Source organism: Labrus mixtus, chromosome 14, assembly GCF_963584025.1.
Source record: "Labrus mixtus chromosome 14, fLabMix1.1, whole genome shotgun sequence".
NCBI classification, from domain to species: Eukaryota; Metazoa; Chordata; class Actinopteri; order Labriformes; family Labridae; genus Labrus; species Labrus mixtus.
Window position 1 is genome coordinate 17,072,246 of NC_083625.1, and position 15,952 is coordinate 17,088,197.

Consider the following 15,952-nt stretch of genomic DNA (forward strand, 5'->3'; position numbering starts at 1 on the left):
TTTGGTCATTCTGCTGCGAGACCAATGTAAATCTCAGTTACTATACCACATCTTTTGCAGTGGATTAACTTTGGGTCTTTGTAATATAGCAATGAGAATGGTCTTTTACCTGCTTTTTGTAAAGTGTCTCGAGATAACACTTGTGATGAATTGGCGCTTGGTTACCCACGTTGTGTATAGAAGTGCACATCTGCTGCATAGGCTACGGTAATTTTGGCAGCTGTGAATCCTGTGATCATGCCTGCAATCTACTCAGGTTTACCAGCTCCAGCATGGCACTGTATGGCATCAGGTCTTGCAATGTAATACCCCGTCTTTCAGGGCCTCGGCCAAATCAGTTGACAGTCTTACCTGGGTGGGGTAGCAGCTTACCCTGCTGGTAGCAGTGCCACAACATCAAATGCAAAGTCTCGGTCAAAGGACCTCAGGGACTCGCTGGTGTTATGTGACCCCAGCTGCTCAGTGATTTAAGCGGGGGCTTGACCATACAAGGCTCTAAACACAATAACAAGAGCTTTAAACTGAGTTCTGAAACTGATGGGGAGCCAGTTTTAAGACATAAGGACAGGTGTGACATGAGACCGTCTAGATGATTTTGTCAACAGCAGCATTTTGGTCCACTTGTAAGCAGCTCACGGATGTGACACTGACATGCAAACAGAGAATTACAATAATCAAGCCTTGATCAAACAAAAGCATGTACAGTCATCTCTAGCTCAGCTCTGGACACTTGAGAGTGTTGATTGTTGTGAAAATGGCTGCAGACTTTACCCACAGGTCTGTATATTTTTTGCGCCTCACAACAGCTGACATCCCCTCCAACCACAAACAATAAATATCTACACTCACTGGGATGTTCCACGTTGTCAACAAAAACTGTGAATCGTCCCATAGATATAATACATTAATTGTATCGTAGAAGGATATACATCCATTGGATTTTTTTTTTTTTGATGACTAGAAGTAGAAATGTTCTTGTAATTAATTTGTGCAGCCTGTAATCAGAACATCTGCAGTATTGGTGCTACCTTTAAGTTTGAATGTCTTAGCGAAAGAGAACTACAAATTTATTATTCTATAGCTCACCGCTCACCATTATGTGGGTCATATTTTGGCCTGAAAGCAGGCTGTATGATTGACAGTTACAGTCCTACCACTCACTGGCGACACAGCACCAACCAAAAATAGTAACAGACAGGGACCATATAGACCTTGGTGTAGGCCCACAGTAAATCATCATTAACAGTTCAGTATCTCCTCGTTGACTCGTCCTAAAGTGTGCACTCTGTCTGTCGGTCTCATGCGTATCACTCATACTATTCTGGTGCGGAGATTTGGTTGCATATGGTTGTAACCCAGAGTTCATAACCTTAACCCCTTTCACCTGTTCATGTTTTCGCCTTGTCCTGTCAGGCAAGATCAGCCTGCTCCAGAAGTTTGAAAGCTCTTTTCAAGATCCACATTATTGGATGCCAATGGACTCAGTTTGTCACAAAATGTACTAGCTGTCTGCTACCATTCATCGCGTTGATCTTTATTCTACATGGCTCTGGCCTTGGTTAACCCAACATGGGGATAGAAAAAAATGAATAAACTGCAAAATAAAATGCCGAGGGCACTTTGAAATTTAAAATGCCTCAGCTAGACAAAGCTTCATCATTCACAGCAAAGAAGTAAGAATGAATGAACAATTGCAGTTGTTAGTACTGATAGGACAGAAGACACTATGCTTTTGTTGTCATGTTCTCATGTTCTCTCTCTTTAATTTGTCAGAACCCTCTAAAAGCTATTTTAAGAGGTCATCCTCCCAAATATTAGTGCTGCTTCATTATTTGACGCACAGTTTCCCCCTTAGTCTTTATTAGGGATACATTGTCAGTCAAAAGGTTTTGTTGCAAGGAAGAAACTTGTTGTCCCCCCAACCCCCCTTTTCACCCACAATGCCTCTCCAAGTGTGCACAATGGCTATTTTTAGCAGCAGTGAGGAAGTCTTTGAAGCATAGCTCTCACCAGTATGTGATGGTATGTGTTTTGGAAATGGGTCCATCTATACTTCAACTTTAGCTTCTGAAAAAAAGTACCATGGCCGCATTAATACACTTCACACTGTGCTGATGTAAGCTGCAGACACAAAGAACTCTATTCATGACAATATAACGTCATTAAGTTCAGATGTTGTTTGAGCAGCTTTATTTCATATCAATAATCAGAAGTTCATCTTTTTCACAGGTATAGAAGAAAACAAAGGGATCCTTTCAACACACAGTGTGCTGATGTTTTGCACCCTTTCATGCCACGGCCCTGAGGGTCAAAAACGCAGAATTTCTCAAAACACAATAACATTCCGGAAAACACACAGAAACACCGATCCAATCATGCCGATCCATAAACACGGATCCAGGATCATATCAGTTCAGCTCTCTATTACTCTTATATTTCTTTTCGGAAAAAAAATGGATAAAAGCGTCTGCTAAGTGAATTGTAGAATTGTAGAAAATGGACATAAAGTGAACAGATATTTGTTCTGTCTTGTTCAGTTGAAAAATATTTTTTTTGTCATTGAAGGTGAGATTATTTCGATCTTTAGAATGAACTAAACACAAATGAACTCAAAAAAGAATACCTTCTGAGAAGAGTCAAACGCATGAATGAGCCAAGTGAATAACTCACATCTCTGTAATAGCTATAAAACACCTATTGATTTCAAAGTCATCAACAGAACACACCTAACCTATCTGGTTCATCAAATCGCACATTTGAAAGTATTGTAATTTGAGTCTTGTGTATGTCGGGGTGTCCACTCTTTGTAGAACATAATCAGATATTTATTTATTTTGGTAACTGATTAAAGCAATTCTTTATTGAAAAACTCACCCGTATCTGGGAAATATATAAGTCATTTTTTTCTACATGCTTCACATTTTCAACAAACAACAACATGGCAAAAAAAGAAAGAAAAGTGGACCACAGAAAATATATCCAACAAAAGGTTTCTCGCTTTGAATTTGACATCCTGGCGTACATCTCACAGTTCAAGTTTAAGTAAATTGCTTGTAAACAAAACAATTCTCAAGTTTTCCGCTTTCTTTCCAGTTACAAATATAAAAGTTCATTTATATCAGCACTTTTGACAGGTGTAAATCACCATATTTAAACATGCCGTCTAAAGTTGTGGTGTGCTACTGGTTCTCTCAGTTTTGCTCATGAGAAAATAACAATGTCCAAGCTGTTCTGTAAAAGCTTATTTTTAACGACCTCTCGTAAAAAAAAGTCCCGTTAGCTAAACGTTCGTTGAACAGTTTGACAAATTGTTCTTCATTTGAAGTCATTCTTTGTTTACAAATCTGTCCATGTTCATTGCAAAATATCACCTAAATTAATATCAAATGCAATCTGTTTTGGATCTATTCAAATTTTTTTTATTTTTCTTTCATAACTGCCGGCAAATTTCTTAACAGATACTCTTGTTGTTCCTTCCTTCCTTGATAAGGTCCTTAGATCTTCAGGTCATCCAGCCTGCTCTTGTTATTGCTGTGCTTGCTTGACTGACTGTTTCGGCGCTGATTTTCAACAGGCATCTCAAAGACCAGGGGAGTTTTCCTCACATCATCTCCCTCTGCTTTACCTTTCCTCTCCACAGCCATGTTGTCTCTGTTCTGCTTGTAAACCACTTTGCTATTGTAGGGGCTGTAAGCAGAGTTCGGCTCGGCCATGCTGTACTTTGGGTCTGTAGGGAAAGGTTCAGGCACTGCAGGATGTCCAGCAAAGTAGTTATAGCTTGGAACGAAGGGCATGACTGTCTCAGTGAGGGCCTTTGGAGATTCAAGAGCGGCCTGGGACCGTCGGTAACGGAGGCCTTGATGGCACTTTGTGAAACCCAAATGGTACATTTCGACAAGGTTGAGCAGCAGGGAGATGCAGGCCACAGCAAGCATGAAGAGGATGAAGACCGTCTTCTCTGTAGGTCTGGAGATGTAGCAGTTCACCACATTAGGACAAGGCCAGCGATCACAGGTGTACATAGGCTTGAGCTCAAAACCGTACAGGAAGTACTGAGCTACGATAAATGCCACTTCAAACAGGGTCTTGAAAACAATGTTAAAGACGTAGGTTCGCAGGAGTGCGCCTTTCAAACGCACATGGCCCTGGTTGTCTTTGATTGGCGCTTTCTTGGCCTTGGGTCCAAGTAACTGCTGATGCTTTTCACTCTGCATGGCCAGATCCTTCTCTTTCTGACCCTGCTTCTCCTCCATGCGGACCAGATGAAGGATGTGGCCCAAATAAATGAGGGTTGGTGTGGAGACAAAGATGATCTGCATCACCCAGAAGCGGATGTGAGAAATGGGAAAGGTCTTGTCGTAGCAGACGTTCTGACAACCGGGCTGCTTGGTGTCACAAGTGAAACCCGACAACTCGTCGCCCCAAACCTTCTCAGCGGCCGTTCCCAGCACCAGGATGCGGAAGATAAACAGCACCGTGAGCCAGACTTTGCCCACAACAGTAGAGTGTTCCTGGGCGCTTTCCAGCAGCTTCCCCAACAAGTTCCAGTCCCCCATACTGGCTCACACGAATGTACCCTCTTTTTTTTTTATCGAAAAAACCAGGACAGATGGCTGCAAGAAGAAGGAAAAGTGAAGTGTTAATGTAATGTAGCTTCATAAGAGACAATTATATGTTCACAAGTTACATAACATTGCATGACAGAATGTAGTTATAAAACAAATTTGGTATAGGATCTCCAGAAGCTTCACCAGGCCTTCATTTGGACGGCATTTGGTTTTAAATCTGTACATGTACTTTTTTTTTTAAAGATTTATTTTTGGGTTTTTTGTGCCTTTAATGGAGAAATAGGACAGTGGATAGAGTCAGAAATCAGGTAGAGAGAGTAGGGAATGACATGCAGCAAAGGAGTCACAGACGGGGCTCGAACCCGGGCCGCCCGCTCGGAGGACCACTGCCTCCCCACATGGGGCGCGTGCACAAACCACTGTGCCACCAGCGCCCCTGTACATGTACTTTTATTGCATCATTTCTAATGAATGTTGGCTTCAGTCTGCATGACATTCCTTGTATGTATAACCTTTTAAGTATGATTTTTCTTTTGACACAGTTTCCAGAGACATACATACCAAAGACTACTGTACACCAAAAAAACCCCAATGTAGAATCAGCCAAAGAGTCTCTGATTGATCATGAATTCACTGTTTGTTATCAGAAGGTTGTGTCCTACTCAGTGTCTGCTGGAAAAACGGGCCAGGACACTGCTGACTGTGTGTGAAAGAAAGCCCCGGAGCAGGCTGGGGAGATTTTCAGAGCCGGCATAGATCTTGTGACACAGTACCCACCAGGGCTGCCGGGGTCCAGAATTAGGTGTCTAGTTTAACTTTCAGGGCCTACTGCTTACAACATAGCAAAAATGTTCTTTAAAAATAGTTGAACTTGTCCTTTAGAAATGATGGCTCAGGGAGTACAGACTGTGGATCTGAGCACCTGTTGGGAATACTTAAGAAATGCTTTTAAAGATAGGAAAACACTGTTTGCACAGTAGTAGCTTTAGTATGAATACACAGAACACGCCCTTATTTATTCTTATATTACGCATTCAAAAAAGATACTGTATGCCAAACTAACTTGAAATCTGCACTAGGTCTTTTCATCATAAGCCAGTATATTACATTAAGAGAGACCTACCTGATAATGTTCATCTCCTTCAGCAGTGCAGCTCCAGAGTCATTGACGTTTGCGCCTCTTCAGTTCAGGGGCCATGTTCTCCTCAAACACTGAGGGAACTGCGGAGCCAAGAGAAAACTTTTTCACTCTGTGATCCCGCCTGCTGCCCTCCCACTCTGACCTGATCAATGCCCAGTGTTCAACAACCCAACTGAAGCTTAACTTCTATCTGTTCTTAACACATTCCCACATGAGGAGAAGTATGAAGCTGCTCGCTAAAGAGGTGTTTCTGTTCAACGTGAGTGGCAGCTAAAGAGTCCAGTGAGGATGCAGGTTAGTCTTACATGTCAGTGTGCTCTAAATATAAATCACAGTGAAGGGAGTGGCCTTGTTGTCACTCTAAGGGGCGATCTGACCCTTGGGTGTGTGTGTAGAAACGTCAGACTCCGGAGAGTCTTAGTAAGTATGTTCGACGACCATCGATTTGTGGTGGGACTACATACAGAGAGAAATCTATAAACTTGATGCTGTTCTTCACACTGTGTTGTATGAAGGTCTTTATTCTTTGTGTGTGTCTACTGAAGCATATTTCTCTACTTTATATAGTCTTATTTTTCTAATCTTCTACTTTGCTTGATTGTTTTTAATTTCTGCTACTTTATTCCTTAATTTGAGCATTTTTTTTGATGATAATAAAACATTTATTGTTTTATTATCGTCTAAATTATTGTTGTTACAATTAACTTGTAATATTCCATCCAAAATATACAAGCATAGACATTTTGTTGTGTTACACTTTCATTGACCATATATAAGAAGCGACGTAGACTCCAAGTGTGTCTTAAAGCCCCTTTGAGGAACTTTGGGTCTGATGATTTTGGCGCCCCTTCAAAGTCATTTGTCCTATCAATTTGCTGATCTCGTTCTGTAGATGTGTTAGTAGTGTCAAACATATTCTCCAGTGAACTGTAAATCCTCCTGTCTGACACCTACCCCCTAGCTGTGGTAAGAGGCAATTAAAACAACTATACAGATAGATAGTTTTATAGTTGATAGTCCTGTTTGCCTTTTTAGGTCATAAAAAAACTTCACCATTATTTTCAGTCTGCTTCATAGCCAATTAAAAACTCCTCACAGGAGCTTTAAGGGAAGAGTTAGGTAATCTGCAAAATGATTGAATGTCATTATTGCAAAAACAGTCCTGCTGATTTAATATATTAATAATATTTTTGATCAGGAATTCATCTTTTCAATCACTTGTCTTATGTCACCTTATATTAAGTACAATCGTCTTGTTGAGCCTTACAGCCCCGATATAACTGACAAAAGGGCGTGGCTGCCTAACGATTGAAAAGTCTCTTAACATTGACACCAGTCAAACAGAAAGGGGTTTAGCAATGTGTATCCAGCCTGTGGTCCAAAAAATGCACCTAAAGAAAAAGATGGCAAAATGCACAACTTAAGGCTTTATAGCGTTGGTCTCCATGTGAACTGGTATTTTCTGACAAAATGTCCACGTATAGAAAAAGGAGTAATACATCAACATTTTCCAGTTGCTTACACTTCTTCATAGTGCTATACTTAAATAATGGCACATACCATTGTACAGTATACAATATGGATTTTACTTTTTATATTTCAGCACTCTTTGCTTCTAATACCTCAGTTTTTTCTCGCCTTGCATATCATCAGATAAGATGAGATAATCCTCTTACAGCCTTTTTCGACTACAAGAGGATTATTTTGACCCTTACAACAAACCATGTGTGTGTTAAACAAAAAGCATCTTTTAGAACATATCGGCTCCAAAAACAACTGCGGGCGGGTAGGGGACATTGGTGCATTTATTAAGCCAGTAAAACAGATCTTTCATGATTAATATATGCATCATGTGCAATAACTCACTTGAATGAGGCACCATGCACTGATCTCTCTTGTCCCTTCATGTCCACTTGTCCTTCTTTTGTATGTTGTTTCTCTGTCCTCTGTTTAATACTGGTTGTCATACTTACTAATGACCTCACCAATACTGATCACAGACAGGAATAACAGAGTGGATATATTTGTGTTGGTCCAGTGCTGTCAATAACCTTCCTGTCAATCTGAGCTCTATAGATGGTGTTTGTTGACGCCTTCCATAAAAAAGATAAATACCCTTATGCTCGGTCACAGGTTCAGCTGTCTGTAGGGTCAACCATTGTCACCCACACACTGACCCTTTAGGTGGGGAGGCTATTGATAACCCAAAACTCTGTTCTCTGGCCTTCAGAAGGAGAACTTAATCATGTTGAGACATTTCCTCACAGATGGCATCAAGGCTCCGAGATGCTGTCTGCTAAACATGGTAACACTAAAAGTGTAAACTTCATTCACGTTATTTTGTTTTTCTCCCAATCCCACTGCTGACAGCTGAGAAGAATCACACACAGTGGCACAGCTTCATTTCTCACTCTGGTGATTTAAGGTATTACACTCAATACATGTTTAAAAAGTCACAGATATGTCACACGTTTCAACTAGTAGTGTAAACCTTTTGTTTTTGTAAAGTGGATAAATTCTAGTAAAGATTTCACAAAAGCACAGACTCTGGAGATTTTATTCTGCTGTGTACAATATATCCAGCAAAATCAAAATAATTTAAATAACATGTTAAGCCCCAGTAACAATTGAGGGGAAACAAGTTTGCAATTCAAGTTCTCTTGTAGATCAAAATAAATAAAGACTATTAAACAAACATTTTGTGATCTGACATTCATCAAATGTAACATCTCAGTTTAAAATTGAATAATAAGCTGAAGAAAATACGGAAAACCACAGTCTTTTAAGTTCAGTTCAGGCTGATTTTCAAGTTTGATGTGAATAATATAAGACCAAAAGTAAAAATGAGTCCATAACATTGAAGCCTAAAATACAGGTGTCATAAAAAGCCATTAATGCAATTAATACTTTTGTAAAAAGTTAGAGAAAGAGAGAAAGCTTGACTGAAATGTTTCTGTTTCAGCCCTTCTGCTATACTCATAAGGTGCCCATTTAAATGTTAGAAGTAAAGACTTGTAATGTTATCATTGTTTGATATTTTCAGCTTATATCAGTCACAACTGTAGTCACTCAAAGACTCCATCTATACATACATGTTCATGTCACACCTGATGTCTACTCAAGATGTTTTCTATGATTATCAAGTTTTCTCAAGATCCTATAATAACTAACTCAATTATATAAAAAAAAATTATAAATTAAAAAGTGTCACCATATTGTCTTACGAACTATGTTCTCAGTTGAAATACTGTTTCACTAAATGTGTTCTTGTTTTCTAAAATCCATCTATTGCATCATGTCAGTAGAAAGCGCTGCTGTAGTTTTTTGTTCAGTTGTAGTTTTTTGCTATTTCTGTAGAAAATCACTGAAGCATTATGTCTAGTCTGATAGAACCCTTTATGTATTGCAAGAGTGTCTGAAACTTGTTGTCTGACTACTTCCCCCAGCCAAGGTGATCATCAACCAAAAATAAATGGGATCATAAACCAATAATGCTGTACACTTTTATATTTGCACCTTACATCATGGTAACATTAATGGCTGTTAGCCAGGACTTAAGGTCACTTTTATGTTCCTTCTTGCAGGTATTCAATCTGGGCTTTTTGTTAATACAAGCAGAGTTTTTGTTGGATCCAAGCCCCTATAGTCGAGTCACCTGCATTGTTCAGATGCTTACTGCAGGCCTTCCCCACCAAGAAGACCACCTCTGCAATGTTGAGCAGAATACAGACCCCTGAGACGGCCAGCATGAACACGGTGAAGACCGTCTTCTCTGTGGGCCTTGACACGAAGCAGTCCACTGTGTTTGGACAGGGGTACGAGTCACACTTCACCAGCCGGATCATCTTGTACCCGGGGTAGATCATATAAAACAAATACATAAAGGTGACTTCAAAGACCAAGCGGAACACCAGACTGATGACGTATGTCCACCACAAAGCTCCTGTGATTTTCATCTTCTGGGTCTTTATCTGTTCCAGGTCTTTGGGGTTGGTCCGGCCTGACAGTTTGTAGAGCCTTTTGTCGACATGGCGCCGGTGGGCCACATGCATGGCAACCAGCAGGGCCGGAGTGGAGACCAGAATGAGCTGGAGGGCCCACAGGCGGATGTGGGAGATGGGGAAGAAGTGGTCATAGCAGACACTGTTGCATCCTGGCTGCTGGGTGTTGCAGGTGAAGCCGGACTTCTCGTCACCCCACACACTCTCTGCTGCCACCACCAGCACCAGTATTCTGAAAATGAAGAGGACGGAGAGCCAGATGCGACCGATTCCTGTGGAGTGTCTGTTCACACCGCTGATGACAGCATAAAATGATGCCCAGTTCATCTTTGGTTCCGGGTCTGATGGAGAAGATGCAAAAAGCACATCAGAGAGAACATTTTTAAGTACCTTAAAAAACGTAATGCAACACAGACTATAGTGAGGAAGGGTAACAGATTATACAGTTTTTCAAATCTATTGATTTTAAAATGGTATTAATACATATGACATTTTAACTCCTATGAGCCGCAGCGCACCCTCAGATGAACCGATCAGGGTGTACTGGCACCCAGAGCCTGTTAGAAGACTTTGGGCTATCAGGCTTTTGCAATCCCAGCTTTCAAACTCCAGAACGACCTAGCTGATGAAATCCTTTTTGGGTTAATCTCGCTCTGCTTTTACATCTCTTCATAAAACATTTTAATTTTAATTGCCATTTATTTCTGTGTTGACCTGCTTTTATTCTGATTTTCTCTAATTGAATTGTAACTGCATGTTTTTTATTTTCTTGTGTCGTTACTTTATGTCTTTCTTTAAACATTTGTGAAATTAAATTGTCCTCATGATGAAAAATATCAAAGAGGCACGATCTACCATTCATTTAAAACTTCAGCAAAATCCAGCTCTTTCTTTTTCTTCCACAGCAGAAAAATCCATGACGCACCATTTAAATAAATAAATAAATAAACAGGTTGCAGCTGATAGTGCACTCTGATAAAAGATTATCAAGATTAGGTCCAAGGTCCAGATAACCGCCAAACTACATGTGCAGCTCTGCACTAATAACTACCATCGAAACTTCTCACGGAAAAATTACAAATCAGAAGCATGTTTTATATTCTTGTAAATTCTGTGCAGAGGGAACTCCTGAAACAACTTTTAAATAAATGAAAAATAAAGATGAAAGATCATTGATCATACACATTTCTTTATTCTTTAATTGTATTCTTACTTTAATTAGATGCTTAATAAATACATTGACAACAGAAATATACTCACCTTCTTCTATGAAAGTATGAAAGATAAAAGATCAAGTCAATTTCCTCAAGTATCATGTGCAATACAATTTTTTAAAAGCATAGTGAGGTCATGTTAGAGCGCTTTGGATACTTGAGTAAAGATTAATCTCCATTTCAGGCTTTTATACTTTCTCATATTCCCACAAAGATCATAGTTTTGTAAAGTTCAGATTTAATGTATTAGTCATCCTTAATGTTCCATCTCCTCTGCTCTGATGATTTGTATTGTTTGTCTGTCCCCAGCCTGTTTGGATTTCCAGTCTAGTGTAAATGTCAGAGTTGTTACCCGGCTCAGCTGGAGGTGTAAGAGGCATAGGAGGCAGCTTGGAGGACAATGTTGACCCGCTTGTTTGGCATGGATGTGAATCAGGAGAAGAAGAGAGCCTCTCTGCCACCTCCCTGCAGCTGGCAGGCCTCTTAAGAGTGAAACACTGAAGTCTGGCACCATGTGTCATGTGACATGCTTTCACCAGTAGCCATGGTGGAGATTTCAGAGTGGCACCTAAACCAAACACCCAAACTAACTGTGTTGACTCTGGGGTTAAACTCTCTAAGTTTGAGCTGGGAAAAAGGATGTGAAGTCCAAAATTGTCCTTATGGGCATTAAAAAGAAACATCTGATGACTCAGAGAATATTAACTTTACATTTTCATTGTGACCAGCTGTATATCTTAAGACACTTTCGACTGAGTGACTTCAAATGTATTACCATTGGAAGAGGCAATATATTTAGGATGAAACATTTTACTTATACCACAGTTTGTCTGACTGCCAATCCTTTGCTTAGGAAACTCGTTAGAGCAAAGTTAAGAGAAACAACAGCAACAGCAACGTCAACAAACCCCAAATCAAAGAAGACAAATAACAAACGGTCCATTCATTTCTAATTAGACTTACCTTCAGCTGTAGTTTGGAATGAAACACATCCAGAAACATTAACTTTGCCAGATTTTTTTTCTCAATCCGGACGTCAATGTGAACAAGAGTATCAGAGCACCATGACTTTGCATTGCTAATGATTTCTCTCACACTAGCCACTGCCCTGCACTAGAGAGGTCATATGCTTCTGGGCGCGATATTTGCATACAATAGCTCCATTTAGAGAGGCCAAACAAACAGCTCAGTTCAGATCAAACGTTTTAATTTGTGCCCGGCTGAGGAATCTGTGTGGGGACCACCGTCTGTCCTCTTGTCCTCTTTGTGCTGCGATCTGCAGAGGAAGTGGAGGGTGTTTTTGACGCAATATGGAGTAAAAACAGAAAGGCACGAAACAGAGAGTGACCCATGAAATCTCAAGATAAGAGGGACAAGTGGGTATTATCATCATTATCAGTCTCACATCTAGTGTTCCTCCTCAGCATTTATGTCCACATTGTTGCTGCCTGACTAATATTTGACAACATAATTAGGCCAAGCGATGTTTGACGTATTTCTGTGGGATCAAGTTCTTGTTCGTCAGACAGACACGCTTCCTAAGATGACATCGAGTTAATTTCCGCCTTTAGAAAGTCACAAATGAAGTGATACGTAATAAATTGCAATAACCCCTGCAATAAGTTTTATTCTTCCCCTGATCCATGGGGACAGTTTGCATATTTGTCCAATCAAATTACAAATCACTGCTGGCTTAGAAGAACACTAACGGTGGTTCAAGATGTAGAAATAGTTATTAGGATATAATCCAAACGTGCTAGATATTGCAGATTTGTTACCCATACACACAAAACCTTCAGTAACACATCTACATCAATAGAAGGCTCATCCTGACACTTATAGCACAGCCTAAGCTACAAAAACAATCACTTTGACAGCATTGAACAAAGCTCTGTCATCCAAAGGCTACAGTCACACCTACAGCCTGTCAGCCTCAGCAGCAGCTCAGGAGGATGATAGCTTGACAATCTCTGCTAACCGCCTCTGCTATAGACATCTAATCCCAATGGTGACTCAGATTTCATGTAAAACGTATTACAAGGGAAGTAAGATAAGAAATAATACTCCACTGTGACCGCTCTGAGGTCTGAGCAGTTGAAGAGTTACTCAAAAGTTGAAAATAATTTGGACATTTCGTCACTGTTTGCCATGAACCAATTTCTCTATTCTCACATAACTTTACAGTTAGTGATCTCCGGACAAGTTCACAACACAGAGAAGAATACTGGATTCTACGATTGGTGAAAATACTAGATGTTTTTTATTTTTTTTATTTTATTTTAACGATGGAACAATATCAAGTAAAAAAGTTTTCACACATTTTTTAAGCTACAATGCTCATTATGTGTTTTTATGGACAATCTGATGTCTTTCCAAATTCCTGAGTGTAGTGCTCTGCTGAGTCTTTTTCCCAATAAAAATACAGAACAGAGCAGGAATTCCTAAGCATCAACCAGCTGTTTAATTCACCCATGTTGTCCATAAGGAGGCTAGATTTACTAATATATTTATAATACAGGCCTAGAGGTTTTCAATGCAGACTTTAAAATGATGATCCTGTGATGCAGTCAGATCACATGATTGCATCACCAGCATGGAGTGGATGGATTTACAATCCTGATATTGAACTTTTTAGAGTAAAAATGAAAACAGCTTTTGTACAAACAAGTAATTGACTTCAACTGTATTTATGTAAAGTGAGGTAGATATACAGGGGTTGCATACTGAGGGGGAGAGTTGTGAATATTTTAGATTTTTCTAGTGGAAACTGAATGAAGTTTAGTATTTCCTGTTGTCTCAGAGGTGCTGTCATACTTTCTTCTGTAATTTTCTGACTGACACATACATGTGTGGCTGTGGCTCAGTTGGTAGAGTTGTTGCTCTCAACCGGAAGGTCAAGGGTTCAATCCCCAGCTGAGCAACATGTCCGATGTGTCCTTGGGCAAGACACTTAACCCTGCATGGCTCCTGCTGTTTCGGTGGTGATGTATGAATGGATTAGTGTTGTACTTACTCTCTGATGTACGTCGCTTTGGATAAAAGCGTCTGCTAAGTGAATTGTAACATTGTAACATATACTGGAAACAAAATATCAGAAATGCCCTGGAACTATACAAGATTTCAACCTGAAGCTCACGGGGATGAGAATGATGAACCGGTCATATCTTGTCGGTTTCATGTTTTATTTAGTCACCTGCTTTATCACCTGATTTACAGATTTGTTACACCAGGGACAAAAAGTGGACCCAATAATGTAAAGTTTTGGTTAGAGGCAGGTTGTGGTCCATATGACCATGACATGAATGGATATTGAAGCATTGTCCCATGTGTGATACCATCTCTCTCTCTCTCTCTCTCTCTCTCTTTCTCTCTCTCTCTCCTCAGTTAAGTCTGAAGGTTGACACCTGGGGGTCATTTACAGTCATTGCAACATTTCAGAGCTATTGTCCTGCCACATTTGACATCAGGCAATGATCAACATGATAAAAAGCTATAGCCTATTCAGATATTTTATATTGCTGTCACTCGTCCAAAGTGCTACAACAGAGTTACATTACCTGATTGTACTTCAGTATCTCTATAGTCTATCTTTATATATAGGAACGCTCACTGTAGGCAGCCTCCTCACTCTGACATCTCTCCATTAGTGCATGTGTGTGTATTTCAGCCTATGTGTGTGTAGCATGTTCAATAACAGTGTGAAATTAATTTCCCTTCATGGGATTAATAAAGTATATCTTTTTCTTGGTGACATTATAATATATTTCTGATAATACTTTCTGAATATGTTGCAGCATTAGTTGTGTGCTGTGACAGACACTGCAGTGCTTGTGTAAGGTAAGTCTGGTGAGGCTGCCTGGGTAAGGCCAGGTATGATTATAGAGCTTAATGTTCAGTGCAGGAACACACCCAGTCACATGCAGGTGTGACCTGTCTCTCTGAGGAATAATCACATGGTTGTCACCGACGATGCATGATGTGTCTTTACGTGAGTCTGAATCATGAGCTCCTTTTAATAAAAAATACAATATTCCAAAATACAGAGCTTCAGTCAGTTTGGGAGATGATCAACAAACAATATTAGTAAACTAGTCACAGCAGCAACTAAAAGGAAAGGGCCTTGTTCAAGAGCACCTTATTGATTGTAGTGTGGTTAAGCACTTTGAATTGCCTTGTTGTTGAAATGTGCTATATAAATAAACTTGCCTTGCCAAATTTGCCTTAGAGTTGCCAATTGCAACTAGAGGCACCTTGTTTGAGATTTCTTATGTTAACTAATTGAACAGTTCCAAAAAAACATGTTCTCTGTTGTTTGATCTTATTCCTTTCTAAATCTGTTGGGTGAAATATTTCAGTTAATTTCTAAAAAGGAAATCAATGATGAAAAGAAACTCTGGAAAGATTTATGAAATTTAAGTTGGAATAATTTTAGAGAATCTTTAATACAATTGTTTTAAATGTATTTTCTTTCTTTCTTAATTATCTTGGTTATTCAATATATATAAAGATGCTTTTATCTCTGATATTAATGCAGTAGGCTTTTGTTTTCATAGTATTTATTTTTTTGTTATTTAAAGTAATGGTTTTATATCTCTTCATTAATAAAGATTGAAATTGAATTGAATTTAAATTTTGAAATTGAATGATTTGAAATGTATTTTGAACATATAAAAAAAGGGAAAAGGGCAAAATAATCATGTAAACATGCACAAAAATACAATTTACCAAAAAAGTATAAAGCAAAAATACTTGGCGATTGGGTTCACATATCCAAACAGACATGGTAAGTATAGAAAACGAAACAGATTGTCACTTTTAAACAGTGCTGAATCCTGACTGAGCACCATTTCCAGAAAGTACCTGAAAGCACCATCGTTTATAGGCACTCAGACTCGCTCCAAACTGTGCAGCGGCCCCTTTAAGAACCTCCTGGGTGTGGAAAGGAGGGAGTTTTTAGTGAGCCCAAAGCCAGTTGGTTTCGTCCGGTTCATATTTGTGGTACCCTCCTCGCAGACATTTTAGACTTTT

At 39.5% G+C, this 15,952-nt stretch overlaps 2 protein-coding genes across 3 annotated transcripts; both read right to left on the reverse strand.

Annotated features, from left to right (window-relative positions):
- Positions 1-3,214: 3,214 nt before the first annotated feature.
- gja2 (gap junction protein, alpha 2) lies at positions 3,215-5,982 on the reverse strand. Its single transcript, XM_061055559.1, has 2 exons — positions 5,692-5,982; positions 3,215-4,613 (listed from the first exon to the last, which is right to left on the reverse strand). Exon 2 carries the CDS (start codon positions 4,554-4,556, stop codon positions 3,495-3,497), a length of 1,062 nt encoding a protein of 353 aa, XP_060911542.1. The 5' UTR covers positions 4,557-4,613; positions 5,692-5,982; the 3' UTR covers positions 3,215-3,494.
- Positions 5,983-8,250: 2,268 nt separating this feature from the next.
- On the reverse strand, positions 8,251-12,024 carry gjb1a (gap junction protein beta 1a). 2 transcript variants are annotated; one of them, XM_061055556.1, is made up of 2 exons: positions 11,888-12,024; positions 8,251-10,051 (listed from the first exon to the last, which is right to left on the reverse strand). In XM_061055556.1, the coding sequence occupies exon 2, from the start codon at positions 10,035-10,037 to the stop codon at positions 9,315-9,317; it is 723 nt and encodes a 240-aa protein (XP_060911539.1). In that variant the 5' UTR covers positions 10,038-10,051; positions 11,888-12,024; the 3' UTR covers positions 8,251-9,314. The 2 variants fall into 2 exon arrangements, with proteins under 2 accessions (XP_060911539.1, XP_060911538.1); XM_061055555.1 differs by lacking the exon at positions 11,888-12,024 and adding an exon at positions 11,277-11,818.
- Positions 12,025-15,952: the final 3,928 nt, after the last annotated feature.

What these genes read in the sequence shown, in the direction of transcription:
- gjb1a (XM_061055555.1), bottom strand. Translation starts at nt 11,607, where the DNA reads ATGTTTCTTTTTAATGCCCATAAGGACAATTTTGGACTTCACATCCTT. An exon ending in TACACCTCCAGCTGAGCCGG is followed by an intron (nt 10,052 to 11,276) that starts GTAACAACTCTG and finishes CTTCTCCATCAG; the next exon opens with ACCCGGAACCAAAGATGAAC.
- gja2 (XM_061055559.1), bottom strand. Translation starts at nt 4,556, where the DNA reads ATGGGGGACTGGAACTTGTTGGGGAAGCTGCTGGAAAGCGCCCAGGAA.